This window comes from Talpa europaea, assembly GCF_964194135.1.
Source record: "Talpa europaea genome assembly, chromosome: 12".
NCBI lineage: Eukaryota > Metazoa > Chordata > Mammalia > Eulipotyphla > Talpidae > Talpa > Talpa europaea.
This window is the reverse complement of record NC_140079.1, coordinates 96245175-96272236: the sequence shown is the minus strand read 5'-3', so window position 1 is coordinate 96272236 and position 27062 is coordinate 96245175. Positions and strand designations below refer to the sequence as shown.

General features: G+C 40.6%; 1 protein-coding gene across 3 annotated transcripts; it reads right to left on the bottom strand.

Moving 5' to 3' along the window:
* Positions 1-27062, bottom strand: GSPT1 (G1 to S phase transition 1; the record flags this gene model as incomplete). Of its 3 annotated transcripts, none has more annotated exons than XM_084251056.1 (15): positions 1-53; positions 1641-1809; positions 1969-2058; positions 2875-3048; positions 9070-9150; positions 9907-10000; positions 11345-11485; positions 11656-11810; positions 12334-12514; positions 14049-14126; positions 15758-15791; positions 16728-16955; positions 17690-17731; positions 17860-17904; positions 26720-27062. In XM_084251056.1, the coding sequence occupies 15 exons, from the start codon at positions 27060-27062 to the stop codon at positions 1-3; spliced, it is 1908 nt and encodes a 635-aa protein (XP_084107182.1). The 3 variants fall into 3 exon arrangements, with proteins under 3 accessions (XP_084107182.1, XP_084107183.1, XP_084107184.1); XM_084251057.1 differs by having other exon boundaries at positions 16728-16952; XM_084251058.1 differs by lacking the exon at positions 17860-17904.

The window sequence follows — 27062 nt, the reverse complement described above, 5'->3', positions numbered from 1 at the left end:
TTAGTCTTTCTCTGGAACCAGTTTCAGAACTTTTCCAATTGCAATGGTCTTACCTAAAAATGAAATTTTTTAAAAAAAACCTTTCAGTAGTTAACAGCAAGGATATATAAGGTATTAAAGCTTATTTTAAATAATATACCTTTTACAATGCAAATTACAAATTAAATGGCTCTACCACCAAAAGGCATGGTTTCTGATTCGGCAGTCTTAATAAGTAGATCTTTTTGAGGGGGGAACTAAATAGACAATATGCTTTCTTAATTCAAAAACCTATACTTTAAAGTAAAATGTGTAATTATCCACCACTCAATGGAATACCAATAAAAAGGAATTAATTCCAATCCATGCTACAACATGGTTGAACCTCAGAAACATACTGTTAGACACTAATGGCCATGAATTCTACTGATTTTACTTATATGACATTTCCTAAAAGGCAAATAGGGTAGACATTTGTGGTTGCCTTGGACTGGAGATAGGAACAGGGGCTGACTACACGGGTGTAAGGGTTTCTGTTTAGATGTTCTAATGTTCTAAAATTAAAACGTAGTGATTATACAACTATGTAAATATATTAAATCCATTAAATCATGCATTTTGAATGTATCAATTTCATGCTATATAAATCATCTCAATGTAACTGTTAAAAAGGGCTCCCAATCCTATTAGAAGATACAGAACCCACCAGGAGCCTTGAAACACCTAAAAGTAAGTTATTCTTTAGCAAAAAATAATTCTGGGATTAAGAATTCTAGCTACATTAATTTCTTTACTTCTGTCTCCCTGATTCTGCCAGCTAAAATGGTAACATTCTCTACTAACATTAGCAGAAAAATTCCAACAGTTTCACTATCACCAAAAATAATTTAAGGTAAATGCAGATACTGTATTCATCATTATATTCCCAGTGCTGCCCTAGCATAGTTCCTGACATTCAGTAGATAGAATTTTTTTTTCTGAATAGAATTAGAACATATGAAGGATTTCAACTGAACTGTAAAATTTTATCTAAGTTCTCCAGTCTTAAAATAATTATAACTATCCACAGAGAAATGTTTAATGAATGTAATTTTGTTTTCATGATACTGAAGACCTTACGGCCACACAGGAAAATTACAAATGTATTGATTCCCCAGGAGGGAGGCAAAAGAACATGAATATTAAACCCTTGAAAAACTTAGGTGTTTTAACATACTATTGATCTAGGCACCCCATTTGTTCTTCCCACCCCATCAACTGTAAGTGCGGCCAATATTTATCGCATTTGATTTTAAAACATTTTAGCAGAAACTTACCCTACAGGACTAAGCCCTTCAAGATAGGCTGTAAGCACACATATTACAAAGGATTGCATAGAGATGTCTTATTTAGTAAATAAATGGTTCTCAGAACCCCCAACTTAGAAAATACAAAACTTCACACTCTTAAACTATTTAATCTAGAGCGTTAATGCTAAAATGCATGGTCAGTTCTGTCTGCTGTTCAATTCATTCAACTCATAAAACATTCACTTTATGAATATATTATGGAACATATGTCCAAGTTTTCTATCAACTTGTAATGTGCCCTATACTAAATGATGAAAATGACCAAAGTTAAAGCACCGTGGGCATACTGTTAGAGATCAGTTCAAAGCTTACCCTCATCCCTTAAGGTGAATCGACCCATCTGAGGGAAGTCTTTAAAGGTCTCAAGGCAGATGGTTCCTGCTGTCCTTAAACGTGCAATGCATACTTGATCTTGTTTCACAAAACGGGGGCGAGTCTTACTTTTTTCTCCTGATTTTTTGTCTACCAAGCAGATTAAGGCCTGTCCAAGAAGAAAGGAGTAGAAGATCAGAAAAATGTCCAATGAAAGAATCTTTAAGAACAGAAATGTAAATTAGAGGGTATCACTATTGCTGATCAGATATTATCAAGATAAAAAAAGTCCCCAAACAAACAAAAAACCATTTATCTGAAAACTCACTGTTATTTCGACTTCCTCAATACAGGTATGAATATGAAGCACCGCATTATAACCCGGGCAGATGATGGATTTGTGCTCTATAATCACTATCTGTCAAACAAAAAAATTCACATCTTTATTCCTGGGGTAAAAAAGAATCAAATGCTCTGAAGTGCCAAATAGTAGCATAAGAATATGTAACTCACATTCTCAGTGCCTCAACTTATTTTTGTGTTAGCAGTGATAGGTCAGTTACCTAACCTCTAAGCCTGAGCTGTGATTTCCTTGCCCAGCATTCAGTCACACTTTAAAAACACTTTCTCTCTGGGAAGCCTTTCCTTTTTACCCCAAGGAATTACATTAATCACTTGCTTACATGCTACTGTTTGTTTTTTCTAGATGTAAACTTCTAATAGTTTTATCCATTTCTCAATAGCTAAGGTTCAGTAAGAGTGAACAACCATGTATCCAACATCAGATTCTAACTTGATCAGTCAGTGGTAATCCCTTGTAAAAGAACTCAAAAATTCTGTGGCCTACACCAATTATCTATTGTCATTCTGGAGATCAGGATGCTTATAATATGGAAAAAGTGCCTTTTTTCCTGTCTGGAAATAGACAATCCATGATTTTCAAGGCAACTGTGCTCTACATAAAATGAAAGACACTTGAGTGAAATGATATACATACGTGTGTTTATAAATATCAACAGGAAATAAAAAATTAAAAGGAATCTATAAAAGAACCCTACCTAGCCAGTAAGAACTTACTACCTTGAAGACCTGTGTGTACACAATGAAAGTGTTTATTCTATTTCAGTTTCCTTAGACAACAGAATAACATGTTACCAATAATCAGAACAAAGGACATTTAAATTCTCATTTATCCAGAAAAAGACTACTAAGACAACTACAGTAACTGGTTTACCTGTGCATCAAATGTGCGTCCAGAATGACAAAGATTATTAGGATCACAAAGTATGAATCCTGGAAGAATCTCCTCCTCTTCAATTCCTTTCAGTCTGATTTTGAGATTTTCACCTGGGGCTACAGAATCAGTTTCTACATCATCAGAAAGGATTCCAAGGACTTCCACATTGTGCTTAAAAAGAAACCAAGATTGGAGGTTTTCTGACACTGCACTACAAAACATAGTATGACCGCAACTGTTCACTAAAGACTTGGCAAGTCACATTTTCCTGTGTTTTTGACTAGCCAAAACACGTATTTGAATATAAAGCTTTATCACATTTGTATGATAGGAACTTAATGAAAATTGTATCTGAGAAGTGTCAGTTAAACTTGGTCATCTTTTAACTATTACTTCCTTATAGTTTTTAAATACAACACAGTATAGGCCTTCCCTGGGGGCGCAAAAGGTTAAGTCTCAGCATATGACGCTATAAGCAGCCTCTGCAGCACGAGTTTGATCCCTGACCAGAAAGCTACCCACATGGTATAGTAGACCTCTTCTGTCTCGCCCGCTGCTCCCCTCAGCAGTGTATTTCAGTCATTCTGCCTGTTCTGCTCCCTACACTGTCTCTGGTGAATCCCTTCACCCTCCCCCTTTCCACCTAAACCCCAAATCTTATATGCATAAAGTAAATCTTTTAGAAATTAAAAGACAGCACAGTGTTTTGTTTTTATTTTTCAAGTTAAAAGTATTAAACTAGGGCTTCCCCTGCTTACATGCTACTGTTTGTTTTTTCTAGATGTAAACTTCTAATAGTTTTATCCATTTCTCAATGGATAAAAGCGGTGGGTTGCAAAGCTGCCCGCAGCCTCTGCAGCACCAGTTCAATCCCGGGCTGCTCCCTGGCCACCGGAGGAGGGTCCCACATGGAGGAGGGTCCCACATGGCGTGCAGACCTCTCCTGCTGCCCGCTGCTTCCCTCAGCAGTGCACCTCAGTCCTTCTGGCTGCTCTGCTCCCCGCTCTGGCTCTGGTGAATTCTCACCCTCCCGCGCTTCTGACTGTACCCAGTGCTTATATAAATAAATAAATAAATCTTAAAAGAAAAAAAGGTATTAAACAAAACATTTGGATTTTATCTTGTGGATGTAATTTTATTATTCTGGAACTCCAAGACTTAATAGACTCAATTTTCACATCTTAGCAATCCTCAAATACCTGAAGAGTGTACTTAAGTTATTTGAATAATTAAGTTTAAAGAGCATACTGACTATAATAGGTACAAAGTTTCCTTTTGTCATGAAAATGTTCTGAAACTAGATAGTGGTGATGGTTGCACAATACTGCGACTGTACTAAACATCACTAATGGTGTACTTCACACAACATTTATGTATTAAGTATACTGATGGGGAAAATTGCTTAAAGCTATACCCACAAGTTTTCCCTTATTCCATTCCTGCCCCTGGGGATAATTCCGATAATCAAAATAATTATCAGAAAACAAAACAACAGTCTTCAAGTAGATAAAAGGTAGAACCTAAATTCTATTCCATACCAGAATTCTATAAACTGTCACTTGCTAAGCTATCCCCCCACCAACTTGGTTCTCTTTCCCAAAAGGCAGCTTATGCCTTCATGATGCCTATCTGTTGAAATTCATTCCAAGAACTGAAACCAAGCCATAAATTTTAAATTCTTTATGGCAATGGGGTAGGAACTGACAATTTACCATATACAAACTGAACAAGTATTGCTCACTACCTTCTGTCCTAATATTCCAGCATAACTATCCCTTTTTCTGGTTCAACACAAATAAGACCTTTTATTGTTCAACATAGCAGATGTAGTCTAAAGGTCCACAGTCATCAAAAATTAAGATTGAGACAGACATTATGTTCGTTGAAAGGTATTCAAGATCGCAATTAACTTCCAATCCAATAAGCACCTATCTGAGAGCTGTGAGGCTACATTTAAGACATTTGGTGAGGAGTGGGTAGCACTTGTAAAGGAAAGCTGCAGCTGTCTTCACAGTTCTCATCTTGTCTTGACAGGACCCTGGCGCAGTTCAAACAGTTCTGGACACAAGTCTAGGATTTGTGTGACACAAGTTGCAATCTTAAATGTCCACGTTCCTAGTAACATAATCTTTAGTTTTACACTCACGTACCAGACAGATCCCGAGTATCTTAACCTCTCAGAAATGGGCCACAAAAAAACAGGATGAAAAGCCACCTTCAATGAAATACATGCAGGTTCAATTATCTCCACTTCCCTATTTCTATATGCAAACCCAACACCATTGATTTTGTAAATAACAATATTCAGACATTTCATCACACACTCAAGAGTTTCTGATCTTCCTATATGGCTTCTTTTGCTTTACCTTTTGCTGCAGCCCAGCTTAGGAGGTGAATCAGAGGCTTCCAAGGACTTAAGAACAAAGAGTTTTCAAGCCACCAATCTAGTCAAATTTACATATTAATCTGCACCACAAAACAATTTCAAGGATTAAAGTATCAATTTGTAATTCTCATTAAAAAAAACCTTAATAATACTGCAGCCAAATGTAGAACATAAAAATTTTCATCTTCACCTTTTTATTTTTAAAGATTTATTTATTTATACAAGTATTGGGTACAGTCAGAAGCGTGGGAAGGTGAGAGAATTCACCAGAACCAGAGCGGAAAACAGAACAGGCAGACTGACAAGTACACTGCTGAGGGGAGCAGCAGGCAGCAAGAGAGGTCTGCGCACCATGTGGGCCCCTCGCCCAGTGGCTGGGGATCGAACCAGAGCTGCAGAGGCTGCGCGCAGCTTTGCAACCCAGCATTCAACCGCTGCACCAGGGGGGAGGCCCATCTTAACCTTTTAAAAATGTTAGTTCCATCGTATCAAATACATTCATACTGTAATGCAAGCAATGCTCAAAATTCCAAATTCATCTCACAAAGTGAAACTATCCATTAAACAACCTAACTCCCCATTCTCCCTCCACCAACTGTGGGGACCATTCACCATCTCCATGAAATTGGACTACACTAGGTACCACAAATAAGTAGGATCTTAGGGTATCTGTCCTTCTATGACTGTTTATCTCAGCATAATTTCCTCAAGGTTCATGTTATTCATCCATTCATCTGCAGGACACCTGGCTTGCTTCCACCTTTTGTCTGTGGTGGATAGTGCTGATATAAAGGTTTACAATCATCTCTTAAAGACTGTTTTCCACTCTTTTTAAGTATATACCCAACCTACAAGTAGAATTGCTGGGTCATATGGTTATTCTGTTTTTTTCATTTTTTGAGGCTCTGTTTTTATCTTTTCTACAACAGCTGTACAATTTTGCATTCCTGCCATCACCACAGCCAATTAAGCCATATCCCCACTAACTTTTGCTATTACCTGTTTTTTTGCTGGTAGTCATCCTTACAGGTTTGATGTCATCTCATTGGTTTTGATTTGCATTTTTCCTAATGATTACCTTTTCTAACTATATCTTTTAATGCTCAACATCTTTTCATGTACTTGTGGCCATCTGTACATCATTTGTATAAGTTTTTGTTGAACTGTAGTTCTTTTTTTATTTTTTCCCCAAAAAGATTTATTTATTTATTTATTTATTTATTTATTTATTTATACATACAAGCACTGGGTACAGTCAGAAGCACGGGAGGGTGAGAGAATTCACCAGAGCCAGAGTGGGGAGCAGAGCAGGCAGAAGGACCGAGGTACACTGCTGAGGGGAGCAGCGGGTGGCAGGAGAGGTCTGCGCGCCATGCGGGACCCTCCTCCGGTGGCCGGGGAGCAGCCGGGGATTGAACCGGCACTGCAGAGGCCGCGGGCAGCTTCGCAACCCAGCGCTCAACCGCTGTGCCACCGGGGAGGCCCTGAACTGTAGTTCTTTATGCATTTTGGATATTAACCCCCCCACCAGATTTATGATGTGGTTATTTTCTCCTATTCCATGGGTTGCTTATCCATTTTATTTCACTGTTAACTATGGATATGCTCCATCTGCACAGCGATTTGGTGTAATAGTGCAGCTTCACAGAAAACAGCCACTTGGTCTGTAACTAGTAAAGTGTATGTCCCTTGTCTATAGTGATAGCCCAGCATTATGTTTACATGCTGAGTGAACTGCACCTTTCCTTCTATTATGGTAATGCACTCAGAACAGGAAATTTACTTTTTAAACTGTGTTACATTGTACAATTCAGTGGTGTCTAATACTTTCAGAGTGAACAATCATCACTGTCTAGTCCCAGACTGTCTTCTCCACCCTAGGAAAACATGCACTGATTAAGCATTCACTCTTCATTTTCCTCTCCCCAGCTCTTGCAAGAACCAACCCTGCTACTTTCATCTCCATGAGCAACATGCACTTGTGTGACTGCTCTATAGAAAAAATTGAACCAAGGATTCAATTGACCATTATTTTCATTCAGTTGTTATTGACCTAACCACAAAGTATAACTTGTTAGGTACCAATTACACTTAAACACTACATTGATAATGTGTATCTTTTTAATTCACTGGGGCTGGACTAGGCATGTAAAAAGAAAGTCTAGCAAAATATGTTTGAAAGTTCTGATGATTCAGGTCCTTTCTTTCTAAATAACATCTCTGGAGTTGTGAAAAGCCCTTTGAAACATGTCGTCTGCCCATATCAGCTGGTATAGTTCATAGAAGTTTTGCATACATTTTTTTAAAGAAACCCTCCTTCAGTGATGAAAAAAATTACAGTAAGGTAAGAAGAGTGAAGACCTATTTATAGGATCCAACATAACTACATACAAAAAAAAGAAGGTAACCTGAGTTTTCACCTCCGGCTCACTAATTCCTTGTGTTGACAAATGCAAATCACATAACTATTCCAGATTCTATGTACTTGCCTGTAGAATAGTAGAAACTCTCTAATGCATCTTTCAACTCAAAAATAATACTAATAAGGATCCCTTCTCATTTTTTTTTTAAAGATTTATTTTTATTTATACAAGAACTGGGGTACAGGCCAGAGGCATGGGAGGGTGAGAGGATTCACCAGAGACAGAGCGGGGAGCAAAACAGGCAGATGGACCGAAGACACTGCTGAGGGGAGCAGTGGGCGAGACCTGAGAGGTCTGCTGTGCCATGTGGGAATCTCCCTGGCCGGCCGGGAATCAAACTCACGCTGCAGAGGCTGCAAACAGCCTCAAAGCACTGCACTCAACCTGCTGCACCACCAGAGAGGCTCTCCCCATTTTTTTTTAAGATTTACCTAAGCATACAAGAACTGGGGTACAGGCCAGAGGTGCGGGGTGGGGGGGCTTACAGGATTCACCAGAGAGAGCAGGTAACAGAACAGGTGCATCTACCAAAACAATGCTGAGGGGAGCAGCGGGCGTATCAGGAGAGGTCTGCTGCACCATGTGGGTAGCTCCCTGGCGGGGGATTGAACTCGTGCTGCAGCAGTTGTGGACAGCTTCATAGGGTGCGTCTTTCTTTTTTTTTTTTTTTTAAAGATTTATCTTTTTATTTATACAAGCACCGGGTACAGTCAGAAGCGTGGGAGGGTGAGAGAATTCAGAGCCAGAGCAGGGAACAGAACAGACAGACAAACGAAAAGCACTGCTAAGGGGAGCAGCGGGCACAGCAGGAGAGGTCTGCGCACCATGTGGGATTGAACCGGCACCGCAGAGGCTGCGGGCAGCCTCGCAGCCCAGTGCTCAACTGCTGCTCCACCGGGGAGGCCCCATAGGCTGCGTCTTAACCCCTTGTGCCACCAGGGAGGCCTAATGCCTTCCCACTTGTCACCTAACAATTATAGCACCAATGTACTCTTTTTAAAAGATTTATTTATGCATAGAAGAACTGGGATGTAAGTTGGAGTTGTGGGGGGGGGGGGTAAAGAGGATTCACTAGAGACATAGTGGGGAACAGAACAGGCAGAAATACACTACTGTGGGCAGCCGCGGGTGAGACAGGAGAGGTCTGCTGGACCATATGTGGGTTAGGTCCTTGATCGGGGACTGAACTCAGGCCATATAGGTGATAGTGCTGAGACTTAACCCCTAGGCCACCAGGGAGGCCCACATTAATAAAATGTAATCCTAGATTTTTTTAAATGTTAAGTTTCTTTTCATGGAAACCCAAGCTCTTGAAAAGTTCTGTCTCTTGTTAATATTTTCATGGAAAAAATCTAAATGGGAAGCACAGTAAATAATTCTTACCTTGTTTGGCATCATCACAAGCTGCTGGCCTTTACAAATAGATCCCGATTCCAGCTTTCCCAGGACCACAGTGCCCATATCCTGTTTACGTTTAAAATAAAAAAAAACCCAAGTCTCATATTTGTATTACTACTTTATAGTAGTTCAGCAACCCAAAGTGAAATCTTGCAGGGTGTATGCATAAAGGAAGATCATTAGCTCACATGCAAGAATGCTTATTAAAGCATTTATCTTAACATAGGATATGTAACAAACACCGTAATGGTTGTGTCATAAGCATATGTGCAATTATAAAACTAAGTATGCTAACACAAGAAAAAAAAGCATGGTACCAGTGAAGCACAGAATCATTTGTTCAATTTTATCTGTTTCCTTCTATATATAATTCAAAAAACAGTATTTTAGCATGGCATTAATGAAAGGATTGTTTGATGGGAACAAAACACCATATACTGATATTATAAAACTTTATAATCAAGTTCAAAATGTAGTTAAAATTACTGAAGCTTACTGTTTTAAAGATTAAATTTCAGTGCCGTTGAGGCTATGTTAAAATGAGCACTCATAAACTGCGGGTAGTAGTATAGTTCGTAATGAATATTTGTCAATCTGTCAAATGTTCAAAATCTTTGAGTGTAGCAGTTTTACTTGTATGAGTTTCTCTCATTCACTGGGAAACAGCTGAAGTAAACTATCTGGATGGTCTATGCCACTAAATAATATACAGTCATTAATAAAATGACATCTAAGTTGTTATTATTAAAGTTGTTTCTATAATTTAAAACAAAAGCAGTATTTCACCTCCCATAAACCCAATTTCTTAAACAATTTGGGTACCTTGTACTTATCCACAATTGGCAGCCTGATTGGTCCATCAACTGATCTATTGAAGTTTGGCAAATTATCCAGATATGGAATAAATGGTAATCCACTAAGAACATAATAATATTTATTAAAGAGTCAACATGAATATCAAAATATCAAAACTTTAAGAAGTTACATGACTACAAAAACCACGGTCATAACAGAATTTTCATTCCACACAGGTAATAGTCTTACCAATTTATTATCTAGTTTACCTCTAATCATAGAAAACTAAAAATAAAATATAATGAAAGTTACACTATAATGAAACTACTTCCCTGTAAATGTATTGTCTTAGAAAAATATTATATAGCAAACAGCCTACATGTTGTCATAAAATGCCAATGTGTGGGTATCGTGTACAAGGCTGCTTTCAAGTTAGACAAGAGCAGGACGCTTGGTCACCCTGGGGCAATACTGATGTGCTTTGTGCCCCAGGAATGATCAGTGGACACCTTGTTAATGATTGGGGCCGTGGGTGGGAGTCAGGTGTACACCCACCCTCCCTAAAGCCCAAAATGCAGTGTTCAGTTTGACCCCCCTTTCTCTATCAATAAAAAGGCCAGGATTTTGATCTCAAGCCACATCCTGCATCCCACAGCCTGCTCCACGATTCCCGCTTTCTTTTTTTTTTTTTTTTTCCCCGCTTTCTTTTCTTTATCACTGCGGTGTTACTGATGCAACAACCATGCTCTATTCAATTTTTATAAGCTTTTCCAGTTCTGAAATCAGGATGCAATAAAATTTCCCCTTTCAAACTATAGTATATAGATTAGGTTAGATGATTTTTCTCAAGATATCAATGCATCCCAAATTGATCTGTAGATTCAGTGCAATCCCTTTTTCACAAAACTGCCTTTTTCACAAAAATGGAGAAACTAATCCTAACGTTAGATGGAAATTTAAGGGACCCAGAACAGCCAAAACAACCTTGGGGGTAGAGGAGGATGTGGGGAACAAACCAACAAAATTGAAAAACTTAACATTTCCCGTTGAAAACTGACAAAGCTATAGTAATCAAGACTTTACCTTATAAAAATATTAACCCCAAATTAAATACATCTCTAAATATAAGAGCTAAAATTCTAACATGCTTAGTAGAAAATAAAAGGACTAACTCTTTGTGACTGGATTAGGCCATGTTACCCTAAATATAATGCCAGAAGTACCATAAACACAAGAAAAATTAAACTGGATTTCATCAAAATTATAGCCATAAATGGAAGGAAATATTTGCACATTACATATCTGATAAGGGGCTTGTATCCACTATATAAAGCATTCTTACAACTCAATAACAAGACAACCCAACTTAGAAAGTGGGCAAAGGTCCTGCTACTTTTAAAGCCAAGGTTACAGTCACTATTAAGATATAAACTTTTTCTTTTTAAAGGATAAGAAGGTTACTTACCTGTACCAAGGACAGAAATCTGACTGCTCTTTAAGGTTTGCTCCAGTCAGTCCTGAGCAGGGCATAAAGTGAATGTCCTTTTTGGGATTGAAGCCAACTTTTTTCAAAAATGGCACTAGTTTCTCTTTACATTCTTCATATCTATGGATATTTATAATTAACTCAATTAAATATTTATAATTAACTCAATTGAACCCTATAGATTCATCATGAAATAAAGGTTTAAGGGAATCTTACAGGAATACACACACAGTAACAACAGCATCATTTATTCCTCTAACATGTCTGTTAAAAGTAAAACATAAACTTACCTTTCATTGCTCCAATTCACAGTTGGATCATCCATCTTATTGATCAAGACAATCAAGTGTTTCACACCCGCCGTCTTGGCCAGCATTGCATGTTCTCTTGTCTGTCCTCCTTTCTCAAACCCAGTCTCAAATTCTCCCTTCCTGGCAGAGATCACCTATCCCAAGAAATCAAATACTGTGCTCTTATCTCTTTAAGTATACCCATCCAGCAGTTAAAACAGCTTCAGTAGAGTCACAAGCTTTGTGCAATAGAAGCAAGTGAGTTATACTATACATGGTTTTTGACAGTCACAGACTATCTAAATAAATGGTTTAAGATTTCAGTAAATGTTTCTGTAATTCTCAATCTTTCATAACTCTAGCATGCCTGCATATTTACAATCTAAACTTGTGTTTACTGCAAGTACACTGACAAAGCCATTACAAAATGACTGAATTCCTAAAGAAAACAGATCACATAATGGACACTAAGCTCTGACACAGTAACAGCAGAATGATAGAGAAAACTTGAAACATTTTAATAACTAAATCAAACCATAAGGATTTCTTTACAGATTAGCAGAACAACAGTGAAAATCGTGATTGTTTATTAACAGTTCACATCCTAAATACAAATACTTAAAATTTAAGTAACAATTCTAGCAAATACATGGGTGAACTGGAAATATCTTTTCTTACCAGTACAGCCAAATCAGCTTGAGAAGCACCACCAATCATATTTGGGACAAAACTCTTGTGGCCAGGTGCATCTAGAATTGTGAAATGCTTCTTTTCCGTTTCAAAATAGGCACGACCCACTTCTACTGTTTTACCTTTGTCTCGTTCTTCCTGATTTGTGTCTAATGCCCAAGACAGGTACCTGAAATAATTTTAAAATAAAGTAATATTGATAAGAACATGAGTTTTTAAGATAGTCTGCTACCATTAAAGCTGGGACAACATCCAGTTTATGCCCATCATACAGTATTTAAATCATGAACAGGACTATATGGAAATGAATGTTTTGTATTATTGGATTCAAGCACTTGGAGCTTTTACACATACCCATAATTAAGTCATAATCTATGAATAAACATTTATGAAAATAGGGCCTCCCCTGGTGGCGCAGCAGTTGAGTGCTGGGCTGCGAAGCTGCCCGCAGGCTGTGCAGCACCGGCTGGATACCCGGCTACCGGCGAGGGTCCCACATGGCGTGCAGACCTCTCCTGCCGCGCCCGCTGCTCCCCTCAGCAGTGTATTTCTTCGTCAGTCTGCCTGTTCTGTTCCCTGCTCTGGCTCTGGTGAATTCTCTCACCCTCCCGTGCTTCTGACTGTACCCAGTGCTTGTATAAAATAAATAAATAATAAATCTTTAAAAAAAATTTATGAAAATAAGCGGACAACATACACAGAAATACTATATAGTACTAACGCCAACCATGAGGTAAGCAAGTTCCTTTATATTTCACTATTTTTTTTCAAGATTTTATTTATTTATGCGTAAAAGAACTGGGGTACAGGGGGTGAGAGGATTCACCAGAGACAGAGTGGGGAGCAGAACAGGCGGATCTATTGAAATAACACTGTTGAGGGGAGCAGCAGGGACACAGGAGAGGTCTGCTGCACCATAGGGGTAGCTCCCTGCCCAGGGATTGAATTTATGCTGCAGTGGCTGGCAAAAGCTTTATAGCACTGAGAGTTTAACTCCTGCACCACCAGGGAGGCCCTATATTTCACTTTATTATAATCACCTGGTACAAAGTATAATACAATGATGACTGTCGAAATTAAAGCCACTAACAACCACTTGGGGAATAATGGATACTTGCTAAACATTATTTTAATATCATCCCACCATGTAAAAATTACTTGTTCAAACCATTCAAACCACAATTTAGATCACTTCACTAGCTGTATTTCATTGTATGTGATCCATTTTTTGCACAGTAATGATTAGATTTTCCCCATACAGGAAAAAGGAAAAACCCTATAAATGTACCATTCAGTAAATACTAGTACAACTTTTGAAAAAAACCAAAATAAATATGTTATAAATTGCAGCTCAAAAGCAAGCACTGTAAATAATCCCTTCCATTCTTTTTTCTTTCCAAATGCCAATGCAACATAATTTCTGTTTTTAGTAAATGCAATGTTGTAGTGGTTAGGTGACAATCTAATTAAATATAATTTATTCAACGAGCCTCCTACTGCTGAATGTTTGGTTGGATGTTTCCCAGTTTTCTTTATGTGAGCTATGTAGTCATCCAGAACTGGCACTATGAGGTGAAGAGAAATTTTCCCTGTTATGACACCATTTTAGACCTCAAGAACTTATATTTTAGTAGACTACGAAAGCATAAAGTGGACAGTCTTTCCAAAAAAGTAATTTACAGTGGCTTAAGAGTTTACTGTACCAAGTTTCTCTGTTTTTTTCTTTAGCTTCTCTCTCATATTTCTCAAGGGTCCTTTTGTCAACCATTCCAGTCAAATACCTGAAAATGTTTAAAAAGAAATAAACACTTATTCACAAATACCTCATTAGGAAAACTCTTAAAAAAAATAAATTTGGAAAACTTTAAAGCTCTTGAGGGGAACTGCAACTCCAGAAAATAGCTATTTTAAAAATATCTCCATTGCTAAAATCATGGAGCGTTTCCATAGGAAAGCTAGCTCCCCTAAAAAAGCAGGGTGTATAAATAATTTTATAGTGGAGAATTCTTGAAGACAGCACCTTAACCAAATAAGCATGGTTACTCTCACCAGTAATTAGTGAAACAGAATGAATACTGACATCATGTATCCCTGATAGGATGCTTTGAGAAGAACACAACATTCTGTGATATTCTTGCCTAAAATGCATACACTCAATCTATTTGGTAAAAAGTCACACCCAAATGGAACAGCCTATAAGACAAGTAAATACCACCCATCAAATTACAAAGGTCATGAAAGACAAGACCAAGGAAATGTCATAAGTTGGAGGAGACTGAGATAAAACAACTAAATACAATGTGGACTTTTAGTGGACTTCTAGAACTGAAAAATGTGACATTGATGGAAAAACTCGTGAAATTCAAATAAGACTGTGGTTTAATAGTATTCGCCCAATGTTAATGTTAACTTTTTTGTTTCACAATTACATATGGTTTTATGTATGTGTGTATGTATGTATATGTAATGTTAACATTAGAATAGGCTGCATGAAAGGTATATGGGTACTCTGTTTTTGCAACCTTTCTTAAGTCTAAAACTTTAGAATAAATTATTTTTAAAGCAAGTAATTCCAACTGTGTTATCCAGGCAATTAAGTCATATTAATACATTTTAATTTTTGACATTTTTAAGTTATTATTTGTATAAGTGAGAGTATAATTTTAAAATAATTCCCTAGTAATGCCTGTTTCTTCTGACTTAATTGTAATCAAAGTCCACTGGTTCCTCACTTTGATCTCTATGCAGCCACTATACCACATGCTTCTAACCACCTGAGTATAGGTAGAATCCCTGTGAAATGCCAATGAAAATTACAGCCCATAAACAAAAAATTGTATTCTACAAAAACATAACAGCAAATGAGCCTCCACTTCCATCCAGAGAACTTTAGAATACATCAACTAAGGCCAACTGTGGTATTTTCATACCTAGATAGCCTCCTCAATATGGTAAAAAATGTTCTTAGCATGTCAATAAGACTATACCAATCTTAGACTAAATCCACAAAATTAAAGTTAATGAATGAGGAAAAACCAGTTTTCTCCATGCACCAGACTCAAGAGGTTTTCATTCCCAAGAAAAGTGTATTTATATCAGTCTAAGGTACCCTATAATCTAGGACTATGTATTCTTTTTCATTAAAACAAAAACAAAGAAACAAACCCCCCTCCCCCCAAGCTTTCAGAAATGCATTTAATGTTCCATGAGTCTTGACAGTGATAATTTCAGGGAAGGCCTAAAGAATACAACAATCACATAGCAAAAATTACTTAACATCAGCCTTCCCTTACAGTTAATGCCATCTTATTAATTTCTAACTTGAAAGGCCTGTTTTATCTCCTTTGTATGAATGTTTACAATGTTCAAAATTCAATCACATTAACTGTTATTTAACAAAAAATAAACTTACATTATTTGTCCTCCGATGGTAGACTTGCCAGCATCTAAAAGTAACAATATCATAAACAACATGCAAAACCATAGGTGTAAAAAAGCAACAGAAACACACCTAAAGGTACTATTGAGTATATACAATCACATCTTGCAAAAGTAACCAAAATGCTGGCCCTGTTTAGTTACCTTCTCCCTTGGAAAATAAAGTTACTAAGATTCTCTGCAGCTCAAGAGACATAGAATAACTGATAAAAAGAGAAAAAACTTTTGAAAAGATTGCTCCCTGACATTCAGAGAAAGGGCCTAACAGCAAAAGAAAATGACCCAAGGGGAGAGCCTCATAGGAGAAAAAAAGTAGCTAAAGAGTTGTGAACTGCATTCAGGTAGTGGACTAATTTTACTGTCAGCAAATACGGGTGTTCCTTCACATATTTTAATAGAATTCTTCCTACTAAAAGGTAGAAAGGTATATCATCAAATTCAGTGGAAGGCAAGGAAAAAAAGGACACATAATTCTATATTTTCTTCCCACAATTTTGGGAATAAAAACCAGGTAGTTAGAGAATATACGACTACATTAAATTGGGTCTTGTTTTGTATTTTATACTAAACCAGCAACCTGATAAGCACCTGGAAGTTACTTCACATCTAAACCATCTAAAGTTAATCCCCTAAAATTAACAAGCTAATCCCTGCACAAAAAATAGGCACGTTTTCTAGAGTATTAATTACATACAAATATACTGAAGCTTATTTTCTTTTAGTTTTTCACGTCATTACCAAATTGTTAATCTGTCCTACGTTCAAGATTAAAGTATTTGCAATTTTTGACAGCTAAAAATATTGAGCAAGTTAAAAGTCAAGCCATTTTAGATGAACTCAGGTCAATTTCACTAAACATCTCCCAGTAGCTACACAAGATGTTCTGTGTTTGATGAACCACACAACTTTGGTGATTTCATATCAGTGCTAAGAGTACAACTTACCTACATGCCCGATGAACACTACATTTACATGCTCTTTTTTAGGAGCACCTGGTGGTGCAACCACAGATTTAGGTTTTGGTATTTCTTCCTCCTCCTCCATCATTTCCTGGGCACCTTCTTCTGGAGGCCTTCCGTCTCCCAAGGAGCCGCCCCCAGGCTCTGCTTCACTGATTTCTTCTTTGTGCTCCCATGATTCTTCTGGAGACATTTCTGTCTCTCCATTTTCTACTGAGATAAGACATTTTAATTTATATTATTTTGAAAAAGATTTATAATCTGTATTTAAAACACATTCTCCTTTCAAACAACAAATGGAACTTTGCAGATGGTCTTCCATTTCCTAACATCTAGTGACATTTAAGAAAAAAATTTTTTTCACAACAGAAATGGATGATAGTGCAGCTTTCCAGCTGACCTCAGAGCTGACCCAGAGACTACGTGAGATTGCTATTTTAACAGAACTTCATTTCCATCAGGACAAACAGAATGTGAACAGGAGATCAAATATTGCTAACAGCCTAGTTATTCCAGGGTCAAGATGTCCTGACAGAGGTAAAAAGGGAAAGTTTAAAATCAGAATACAGGAAAGTATCAAAGTATTGAGATCTTTTCTTTTTCTTCACAAATTAAATATAAAACTTTGGCAACAACTTTATTAATCGCTATGGAACTAGGAGTTGCTTTAGAGTAATAAAGTTACAAAAAGGAAGGAAATTTTTCACAAGGTAATGGAACAAGTACAACCGTTTAAACTGACATCAGCATTTCTCCATTCAATTCTTTTATAGATGCTAAATTTATCTTGGTAATATTGATGTCCAATCAGTTCTGCTGTCTAAATCCTAATTGCAAGGACTTTGTTAGTTTGTAACATAGGCATTACCACAATCATAACACTTACAATGGCATCTTAAATCTTGAGTTTCATATTACTCTATTAATATGGTCAGAAATTTTCTTACCAACAGGCTCTGAAAGTTCCATGCTAACAGCCGAATGGGAACCTAGACAAGAAATTGAGATACAGTACACACTTATAAACAAGTTATCCTTCGCACACCCCCTAGGTTTACACATTATAGACTTAGAGTTTTCATTTAGATATTCAAAGAGTCATAACATGGCAAATTACCTTCACACAACAATGACTGTTCCTCTTGAGACGCATCCCCAGGAGCTGTTTAATAAAAGTAAATTCCATTAAAAACTGAGACCTAGACATCAATTTTACTTTTTTTTTTTTTTTTTTGGTGGGACCCTCGCCGGCGGCCCGGGAACGAACCGGCGCTGCAGAGGCTGCAGGCAACCTCGCAGCCCAGCGCTCAACCACTGCGCCACCAGGGGAGGCCCAACATCTATTTTACTTATCTTTTAAAATACAGTAGAAACACAAGTTCAGCAACATAACAAAACCTCAATAATTCAGGCCAATAGAAAGTAACTCGGGCTTTCAAATTAGAAATCTGTTTAACCAACTTAAAAAAAACTACCAATCAAACAGCCAATTTTAAAAAATTTAAGTAACTGAAATGTATTCAGAAAAGTATCTTTATTCTCTTAATGTGCTTCACACACATATCCTTCATAGATACTGTGAAAGTAATCAGCAGCCCAGCACAGATCTAGCTAGTAAGACTTAGTAAGAACAAATGCCCAGTGCTTCTAATTCTCTCTTGGTAACTCTAGTCTAAAGAGAGCTATGATTCTGCAATCACGGATCATCAAGGTCCTCAATTAATTATATTTAATACCAATAAAAAAAGAATGTTTGTATAAAGTCCCTGATATGTATATAGGCCCTTACAACAAAGGCGATTACAATGATTCCGGTTTGTCCTACACAGGAATTACAAGCTCAAGCAACAATCCATTTTCCACCGTGCTCACACTGCAAATCTACTTATGACAACACTGGAAGAGATGTATGAAAAAAACATACTGAGACCCAGACACGTCTTATTTTTTATACCTGATAAGCCTAAATGATACAATATGAAAGTGCCCTTGATGCAAACAATCTCCGTAAAAACACATCAACCAAGCTGAAGTCACATGAATCCTACACAGCAAGTAATAAGGAATAATGAATTCATAACCTGTAAAACTCATTTAAAAACACGACATGCAGAGAGGTCAAGGTCACCACTCAAGGGGGCTGGCCATCAGGACAAATAAGCAGTGCTAGAGAGACTTAAGTACAAAGATAATGGAGGCAACGTCTTACAGCAAAGGAAGAAAGGAAAAGACAACGGTCTAGACGACCACTCTAATGAGTAAGCTTTACTAAGAACAAATAAATGCCCAGTGTTCCTTGAAGAAAAAAAGCAGAAATAACTTAAAGCGCTGTCACAGAAGTCACAAGTGTCTCTATTACATACATGGAGGTAAGAAATGTGACAAAGTTCTTTGTTTTCTTTTTTTTAAAGGTTTATTTATTTATGCATACGAGAGCTGGGTGTAGGCCAGAGGTGCAGGGAAGTGAGAGGATTCTCCAGAGACAGAGTGGAGAGCGGAACAGGCAGAAACACACTGCTGAGGGGAGCAGCAGGAGAGACAGGAGGGGTCTGCTGCACCATGTGGGTCAGCTCCCTGGCCAGGGATAGAACTCGTGCTGCAGTGGCTGCCGATAGCGTCATAGTGCTGAGACTTAACCCCTTTTAATACTAGTTTCTGCAGCCATGGAAATGGCCTGTATCTGTGTTGGGATAAGACACAGTCACTAGCCACATGTGCTATTAAGCAATTAATATGTGGCTACTATGACCAAGGGACTGAATTTTTTTTTTTAATAGAGGCATGCTTTATTTATTTGTTTGCTTGTTTGTTTTGTTTATACATGCACTGGGTACAGTCAGAAGCGCGGGAGGGTGAGAGAATTCACCAGAGCCAGAGCCGGGAGCAGAGCAGGCAGAAGGACCGAAGTACACTGCTGAGGGGAGCAGCGGGCGGCAGGAGAGGTCTGCGCGCCATGTGGGACCCTCCTCCGGTGCCCGGGAAGCAGCCGGGGATCGAACCGGCGCCGCAGAGGCTGCGGGCAGCTTCGCAACCCAGCGCTCAACCGCTGCGCCACCGGGGAGGCCCGGGGACTGAATTTTAAATTTTATTTTAACTAATTGAAATGGCTCGTGGCTATATAGCAGATGGAGTTCTAGCAACTTGCAATTCTCATCGCAGTATATACAAATTCACCAGGACCCTGAAGTGCTAGGGTCTCCCTTCTTAATTCTTCTAGGACATGAAACCATCTCTGCATTAGAGGAACCCACACACGTACCTCATTTCTTACCCCTGAGGGTATTTCAGACTTCCAAAATAACTGTGGTTTTCTGAAATCTGGAGAAGTCTTTTCTCTACTCTTGCAGCCTCCACAGTTGGCACACTATACTCTTAGAGTAAATATATAATTGATTTTCACTGGATCAGCAGTTTCCTTTTGATTTTTTTCATAAGTCATTAGTTCCTTGTAGTTTTATCATTTCCCTTTAGCCATCACTCCTAGCCCTTACTTCCACACTTACTAAATTTCCATTAGGTTCGAGAGAGAATAAAAACAATTTTCTATGTGCCAACTTTCTAAAAAGGGTTAGAAAAACAATATTCAAAAAAAAAAAACAATATTCAAGAGATGTTAAAGTCAAGCTTGAGGGACATACTACACATTCTCTAGCTGGGGGGGAATTTCTAGTCCTAACATTCTAAGAACATGGTTACTCAGTCACTAAAGCAATACCACACATCTTAGACATCCAGAGCAGCTAAAATTCCAGTTTTTTTCCAAACATGTTTTTAAAAGACCATCTTATTTACGATTTTATAGCTCAAATACCAAAGACAATCCAGGCAGCCCCAATTACATAAAAATAACAGAAAAACAAACAGAAAATAACAACAGAAAAACATCTACTGCAACTGAAATAAAAAACCCAAAGCAGATGGCTATTTGGTGTACGGCAACCAAATACGATCGAAAGAGCCCCAGGAAAGCACCTCATGGCCTTTTGAGGCACGCACTTCTGTGTTTCAAGTAAAGAGACACATATCGCCAGGCTGGAATGTGGCGTGTCACCTCTTTGCTAGGCTAGTGAAATGGACTAAAAAAAAAATCCTTACTAAGTGTTTCTCTTACCTAGAAAGTAGATGAACTGGTTTCACCTACTGGAAAAATATAGGGAACTGGTTGAACGTGGAGTATGAGATCAACTAAATTCCCTTAGAACAAAATTATTTTGGGGGGGGAAATATCAATAGCTCAGTAATGCTTTGTTAAAAAGCTACTGAAGGGCCTCCCCGGTGGCGCAGCGGTTGAGCGCTGGGTTGCGAAGCTGCCCACAGCCTCTGCAGTGCCAGTTCTATCCCCAGCTGCTCCCCGGCCACCGGAGGAGGGTCCCACATGGTGCACAGACCTCTCCTGCCGCCCGCTGCTCCCCTCAGCAGTGTACTTCGGTCCTTCTGCCTGCTCTGCTCCCCGCTCTGGCTCTAGTGAATTCTCTCACCCTCCAGTGCTTCTGACTGTACCCAGTGCTTGTATAAATAAATAAATAAACCTTTAAAAAAAAAATAAAAAGCTACTGAAAACAAGGACAAAACCTTCAAGCAATTTTGCTGTGCATCAACAACTGGCAGCTGAAAAAAGAAACTGAAGACTTCAACAACCAAAATATCTTGCTTCCCAGAGATTTTTAAGAACTACGAGTAGAAAGATGAAATTATAATGCAAAGGCACAATACATAACTAACTAGAGTTACAGTAGCCAAACTCACTGCTGTTTTTTGGTTTTGTTTGTTGAATTTTTTAAATGTACCTTTTTCTTACATGGTTGCTAATTTTTGGACAATCTATTGATAGAATTTCTCCCCTCAGGTCTTGTCACTGTAGTTCTCCCACCACCAAAGCACCCATGGTCCATCAACGTTTTCCCCTGTGCTCTTTCCTCCACCATTTTCACCCCTTCATACTCCCCCTCCCGTCCTGGATGCCTCATAGCTGTGGTCAGATTTCAAGGTTTGTCTTCTTTCTCACTGCTGTTTGATATGAAAGAGAGGAGTGTAGAAAAATAACTGGTACTGTATGATGGCAAAGGCAAATTCCTAACAATTCCTAACTTAAAATACAGAGACACAGCTCTGGTGGATCTTCTCCACCTTCCCCCTCCCCCCCCCCTACACCGCAGTTCTTGTATGCATAAATAAATAAAAATTAATCTTTTTTAAAAAATACAAACACACACAAGAAGATGAATTTTGTATGTGAATTATATCAGTGTGAAAGAAGGTATTCACAGAGAGCCCTGCAGAAGAGAGAGGCGTCTTTAGTTGATGAGCACGGTGAGAAGAGGGCAGTGTTTCCATAAGGGAACTGAGGAAAACCTCCTCTCCTCAGCTGTGAGAGCCATCCACAGGCTGCACCCCTCGCAGGGCATTCTTATGTTGTATCTTCCTTTAGAGAAAACTGGGGATCTGACCCCTTCAAGGTGCCTTGAGGCCCATCATTTACTCATCTTAGGGGAGCCACTGCAAGTGCCTACTTAGCATAGCATCCTGTGGCTCTGTAAGGAGGGAAATGTTTATTCATTACTACCCATACTTAGTAAAACCAGAGTCACATATCAAAAAAAAAAAAAAAAATTCCATTCTAACACAGCCAAATTACTCCGAGAGGTTATCAGATCTCTTTCATTTCCTTCTCTCCAACCAGAAAGACAATACTATTTCAACACTTAAATATATTTCCTTCCCGACCAGGCAAAAGTAAACCAAGGGCCTAAAATTTTCCCTAACTCGCCCTAACAAATTTTAATGTCTTTTCATGCAGCACAATTCCAGAAAAAGTGAAAAAGAAAACCAATTATCTACTAAATGCACCAAATAAACCTGCTAAAAAGGTTTCTTCCCAACCAAAATTTCTAACAGGTTCAGTAGCTCCTCACACGGCACAGTATTAGCTGACGTCTTCGTCTGTTCCCCACTTCTGCATGCCTAAGTCATTCAAGGATGAAAACCATGAAACAAGATTCGAAATCTAATAACCAGTAAACCTAGGTAGGAAAAGAAATAACCAAGTAGGAAATTAGGTAGGAAAAGATATAACACTCAGGAACTTTTGACTGATATCTGCCTGCTACTTCCATTACTGTCCCATTAAAGTCTGACAAATCCTTTATATAAGAATTATTCTTTAATATTATTTCTTTAGGAAAAGAAAAATCTCAAATCAAGAACCTTATCTCTCATCTGTCTTGTCTAGCTATAATCTATAGCTAGATTACCATAATTGTAAAGTACGAGAGCCCTTAGGACAAAACAATAATTACTTTAACTTTGGGTCTTCTCTGCTCTCATTGGCCTTGAAGAGGTAACCTTTGAGAATGTCCAATGATGAAAAAGCACCCACCAAATGGTAAAGGTGGTGATGGAAGCTTAGAGTAGAAAGTTTAGGATGGAAGTCTGCACAAGGTCAAAAACCACAGGTAGGGGCAGAAAAGATTATCAGTTGTAACAGAAAACCAACCCAACCCCAAAGCGACAGATTCCACAAAAAGCAATTCCATCAAAGAGTGATATATAAGGGCAGCCCTTGCGCTGGCAAAATGCAGCTCTTCTCTTTAAGACTGCTGTGTGTGTGCAGGTGTGTTCCTCCTTAATAAATGTACCACGTTTCAGAAAATGCTAAATTCATTCTCAGAGGGACCCAAGCTTGGACCCCACTAATGGAACCCTAACATACGTGTAACCTTGTAAATATACTAAAAGGCACTGGCCAGTACACTCTTAAAAAGTAAATTTTATGCGTTGTGAATTATATATCAATCATTAAAGTGAAGTTTCTTCTTCCCACAAAAAGGCACTCAGCAAAATCCTAATGCTACAAAAAAGAACATTTCCCTTTAAAATTCAAGTTCCACAATGAAATTTGCTATATTTGGAAGTTAATCCCTCCTCTAAAGAGGTAATGAGGACTGCCGATTTTAATTTACTTTTTTTTAAAGATTTATTTATTTATTTATTTATACAAGAACTGGGGTACAGGCCAGATGGGCGGGAGGGTGAGAGGATTCACCAGAGACAGTGGAGAGCAGAACAGGCAGACTGACGAAATACACTACTGAGGGGAGCAGCGGGTGAGACAGGAGAGGTCTGCTGCTCCACGTGGGACCCTCGCCGGTCAACCAGGATCAAACTGGCCCTGCAGAGGTTGCGGACAGCTTCACAGCGCAGCGTTCAATTGCCTGCGCCACCAGGGGAGGCCCAATTTACTCACTTTTTAATGGCAGAGTTTTGAGAGGCATGGAGGGCAGGACAGTAGAAAGAATACTAAACAATTTAGAAGTTTTAGCTGTTCTTCAGGTCCCTGTCTGAATGACTCCCCCCCCCCCCCATTCACATGCTGAAATCCTACTATCCACTGTAACAGGGTTAGATGGGAACTTTGGAAAATAATCAGGTCTTGAGGATGGAGGCGCTTCCACCCCCATGGGATTAGTACTTGTATAAAAAAAGTCCCACAGTGGTCCCTTGTCCCTTCAGCTTGGAGCTGCTACATAGAAAAGGGTGCTAAGGAAGATCTCCTGGCACCCAGATCTTAAGACTTCCAGCCTCCAGAACTGAAGCTGTAAATTTCTGTTGTTTTTAAGACCCCAGTTATAGTAGGGTCTTAAGACACTATATACCCTTGATTAACACTAAGTTGGTCTTTCATTTAACAATAAAAAAGACTGAATAGGTGCAAACTGGAACTTAAAATAATCATACTGCATAGCAGAAAATGTTTATTCTAGTACACAGAAGTCTAGTCTGCATTTCAGGACATCTACTTTACAGAGCATCACTGAGGCAATTTATCTGGCTATGTAGGGAAATGCACTTAAATGAATTATACTTAATTACAGTTAAATGGGTTTTATGTAATGATTTCTTTGGAAACCTGTGTTAAATTTTCAAAAAGATCTAAGGTCAACTTTGAATGCCAGTTCTCACTTAGGATGACTGGAAACAGCAGCCTTCCAATGAGGGTGAACACTGCACAAAAACCTTTTCCCGTACGGGTTGCTCAAGTCATCACTGGAATAAAAAGGAGGAGGGAGAGAAGAGAGACAGACAGACAGAAAACAAACTAGTCTGCTGCCAGGATAAATGGCGGATATTCATTCTAGACGGACACATTTTAAAAAGTTATTCTAGTATTTCCAGATGTCTCCAAGAGCTGCCTACCACACATTTTAAGTTTAAAAACACCCATCACACATTTGAATTGTGGCTTAACATTAAATGAAAACAGCCCTATTATCTTATTTCCTCACTATAGAAAAAAAAATTTATGGCTCCCCCTTTATAAATTTCAACCTAGGGGGCTATTTCCAGTATTCCCCTGCTTCTAAGAATAGTTCTCTGCTCTGGTGGTAGTATTTGATGAACCTGCATGGGCTAGTACAGGCAATCCAATAGTTATGAAGAGGAATTCGATTTAGAAAACTCATTCTTTTCTAAACGGACATGGTCCAAAAGGTTATCAATTTTCAAACATTACCTGGCACTTTGTAAAAGCAGCTGGTAAAGTCAGTAAGACCAAAATAAGTTTCTGATTAAAAAAAGAAAAAAACTATAGGGCCTGTTGTTATGCACAAGCACTTCCCTAAACATTTTTACATTTCCAGATTCTAGTAATGTGACAGAAAAAAAACTGAGCAAACTGCAAACTAGCGAATATCAGGAACAGAAAAGCCTTTTCTCCAGCCTAAGAGGTAGTGCCTAGTGACACATCAAAGAGCACCATCCCCACCGCTGCTCTCCGGGTGGGTGTCCCTTGATGACTTCTGGTTGATGTCTAGATGGGGGACAAGGAGTCCCACTTCCAGCCAGAGTGGTGCTGGAGGCTCCAGGGGGGGCGGGGGGGCAAAAAGGAAAATGGCTGGGTACAGGGAAACGGGCAGTGCTCGCATCCCATGAGTGAGCCAGTCCTGGTAGCCACAAGAGTTTGATCTGAGCAAAGACGCACAAGCCAAGCTGCCTATTCCCAGGAAAACTGACCACACAAGGAACAGCAATACCACGGTCAACAAAACAGCCTAGTCCACACTGCGTGTGCAAAGTATTTCCTCCAAACTCTTATTGCCTCTAAAGAGCAAACTAGCAAAAGTTTCTGAAGAAACTAACCCCCTAGAGCATTTTTATGATGTTCACGCATCTAGGAAACACCACAAAGCAGAGGGAACCCGCCTGCGCTCACGAGGAGCCCCTTGGGCTCCGGCTAAGGGCGGCCCCCGCCTCCCAGGCCGGTCCTGACAGTCCCCGGGGCCCGCAGCGCCGGGGGGGGGGGGGGGGGGGACGGGACGCCGCCCGCGAGAGCCGCACCTGAGCGCATCCTGCCGCTCGCGCCGCGCCCGGCCCCACGCGGAGTCCGAGGCCTGGCCTGACCCTGGAGTCCCGCCAGCAGCGGCGGCCGCGCCACAGCACAGCAGCGCCCGCGCACCGGCGGCGCGTCGGCCCGGCCCCCGCACGACGCGGCGATTTTGACGCAGAGAAGCGCGCACGTGTCCGCGACAAAGGGGCCCGGCCCGCGCCGCTCCCCGCACGCCCGGCCGGGCCCGGGCCGGCTGCGGTGCATCCTGGGAGGCCTCGGCGGCGCGGCCGCCCGCGCAGTGACGGCCGCGGGAACCGGGGGCGCGGCGCTCCCGCCGGCCCGAGGCGCGCGAGGCTCCAGCCGCCCGCCGCGACTCCCGCCCCCAACGCCCGCCCGGGCCCGGCCCCGCGGTCCCCCCGGGCCTCGCGGCGCGGCCCCGCCGGCCCCGGCCCGCACGGCGCTGCCCCCGGCCCCGGGACGCCCAGACCCGCCCCGCCCCGCCCCGCCCGCCCACCCCGCGGGCAGCCGGGCCCCGCCGCGCCCCCCCAGCCGCCGGCGCCCGCGGCTGTCAGCGTCCACGTGCCGGGGCGCCCCCGCCCGCCCGCCCGCCCGCGCCCGCCCCCGCCCGGGGCCCGGCCCCGCCGCCCGCCCTTACCCGGGGGGCCCCCCGCGCCGCCGCCGGCTCCGGGGAGGGCGGCGGCGGCGCCCGCGGCGGGGGGCGGCGGCGGGGCCGGGCCGCGCAGGAAGGACGGCACGAACTCGGCGGCGTGGACGTTGGGCACGAAGGGCTTGGCGTTGACGTTGAGCTGCCGGCTGAAGGCCGCGCTGAGGGGCTCCCGCGGGGCCTCGGCCGCCGCCGCCGCCAGGGAGCCGCCGGCGCCGCCGCACGGGCCCGGCCCGGGGGCGTCCATGTCCGCCTGGTCCCAGCAGTCGGGCGCCGAGTCGCTGCTGCTGCTGCCGCCGCTGCTCCCGCCGCCGCCGCCGCTGCCGGGATCCAT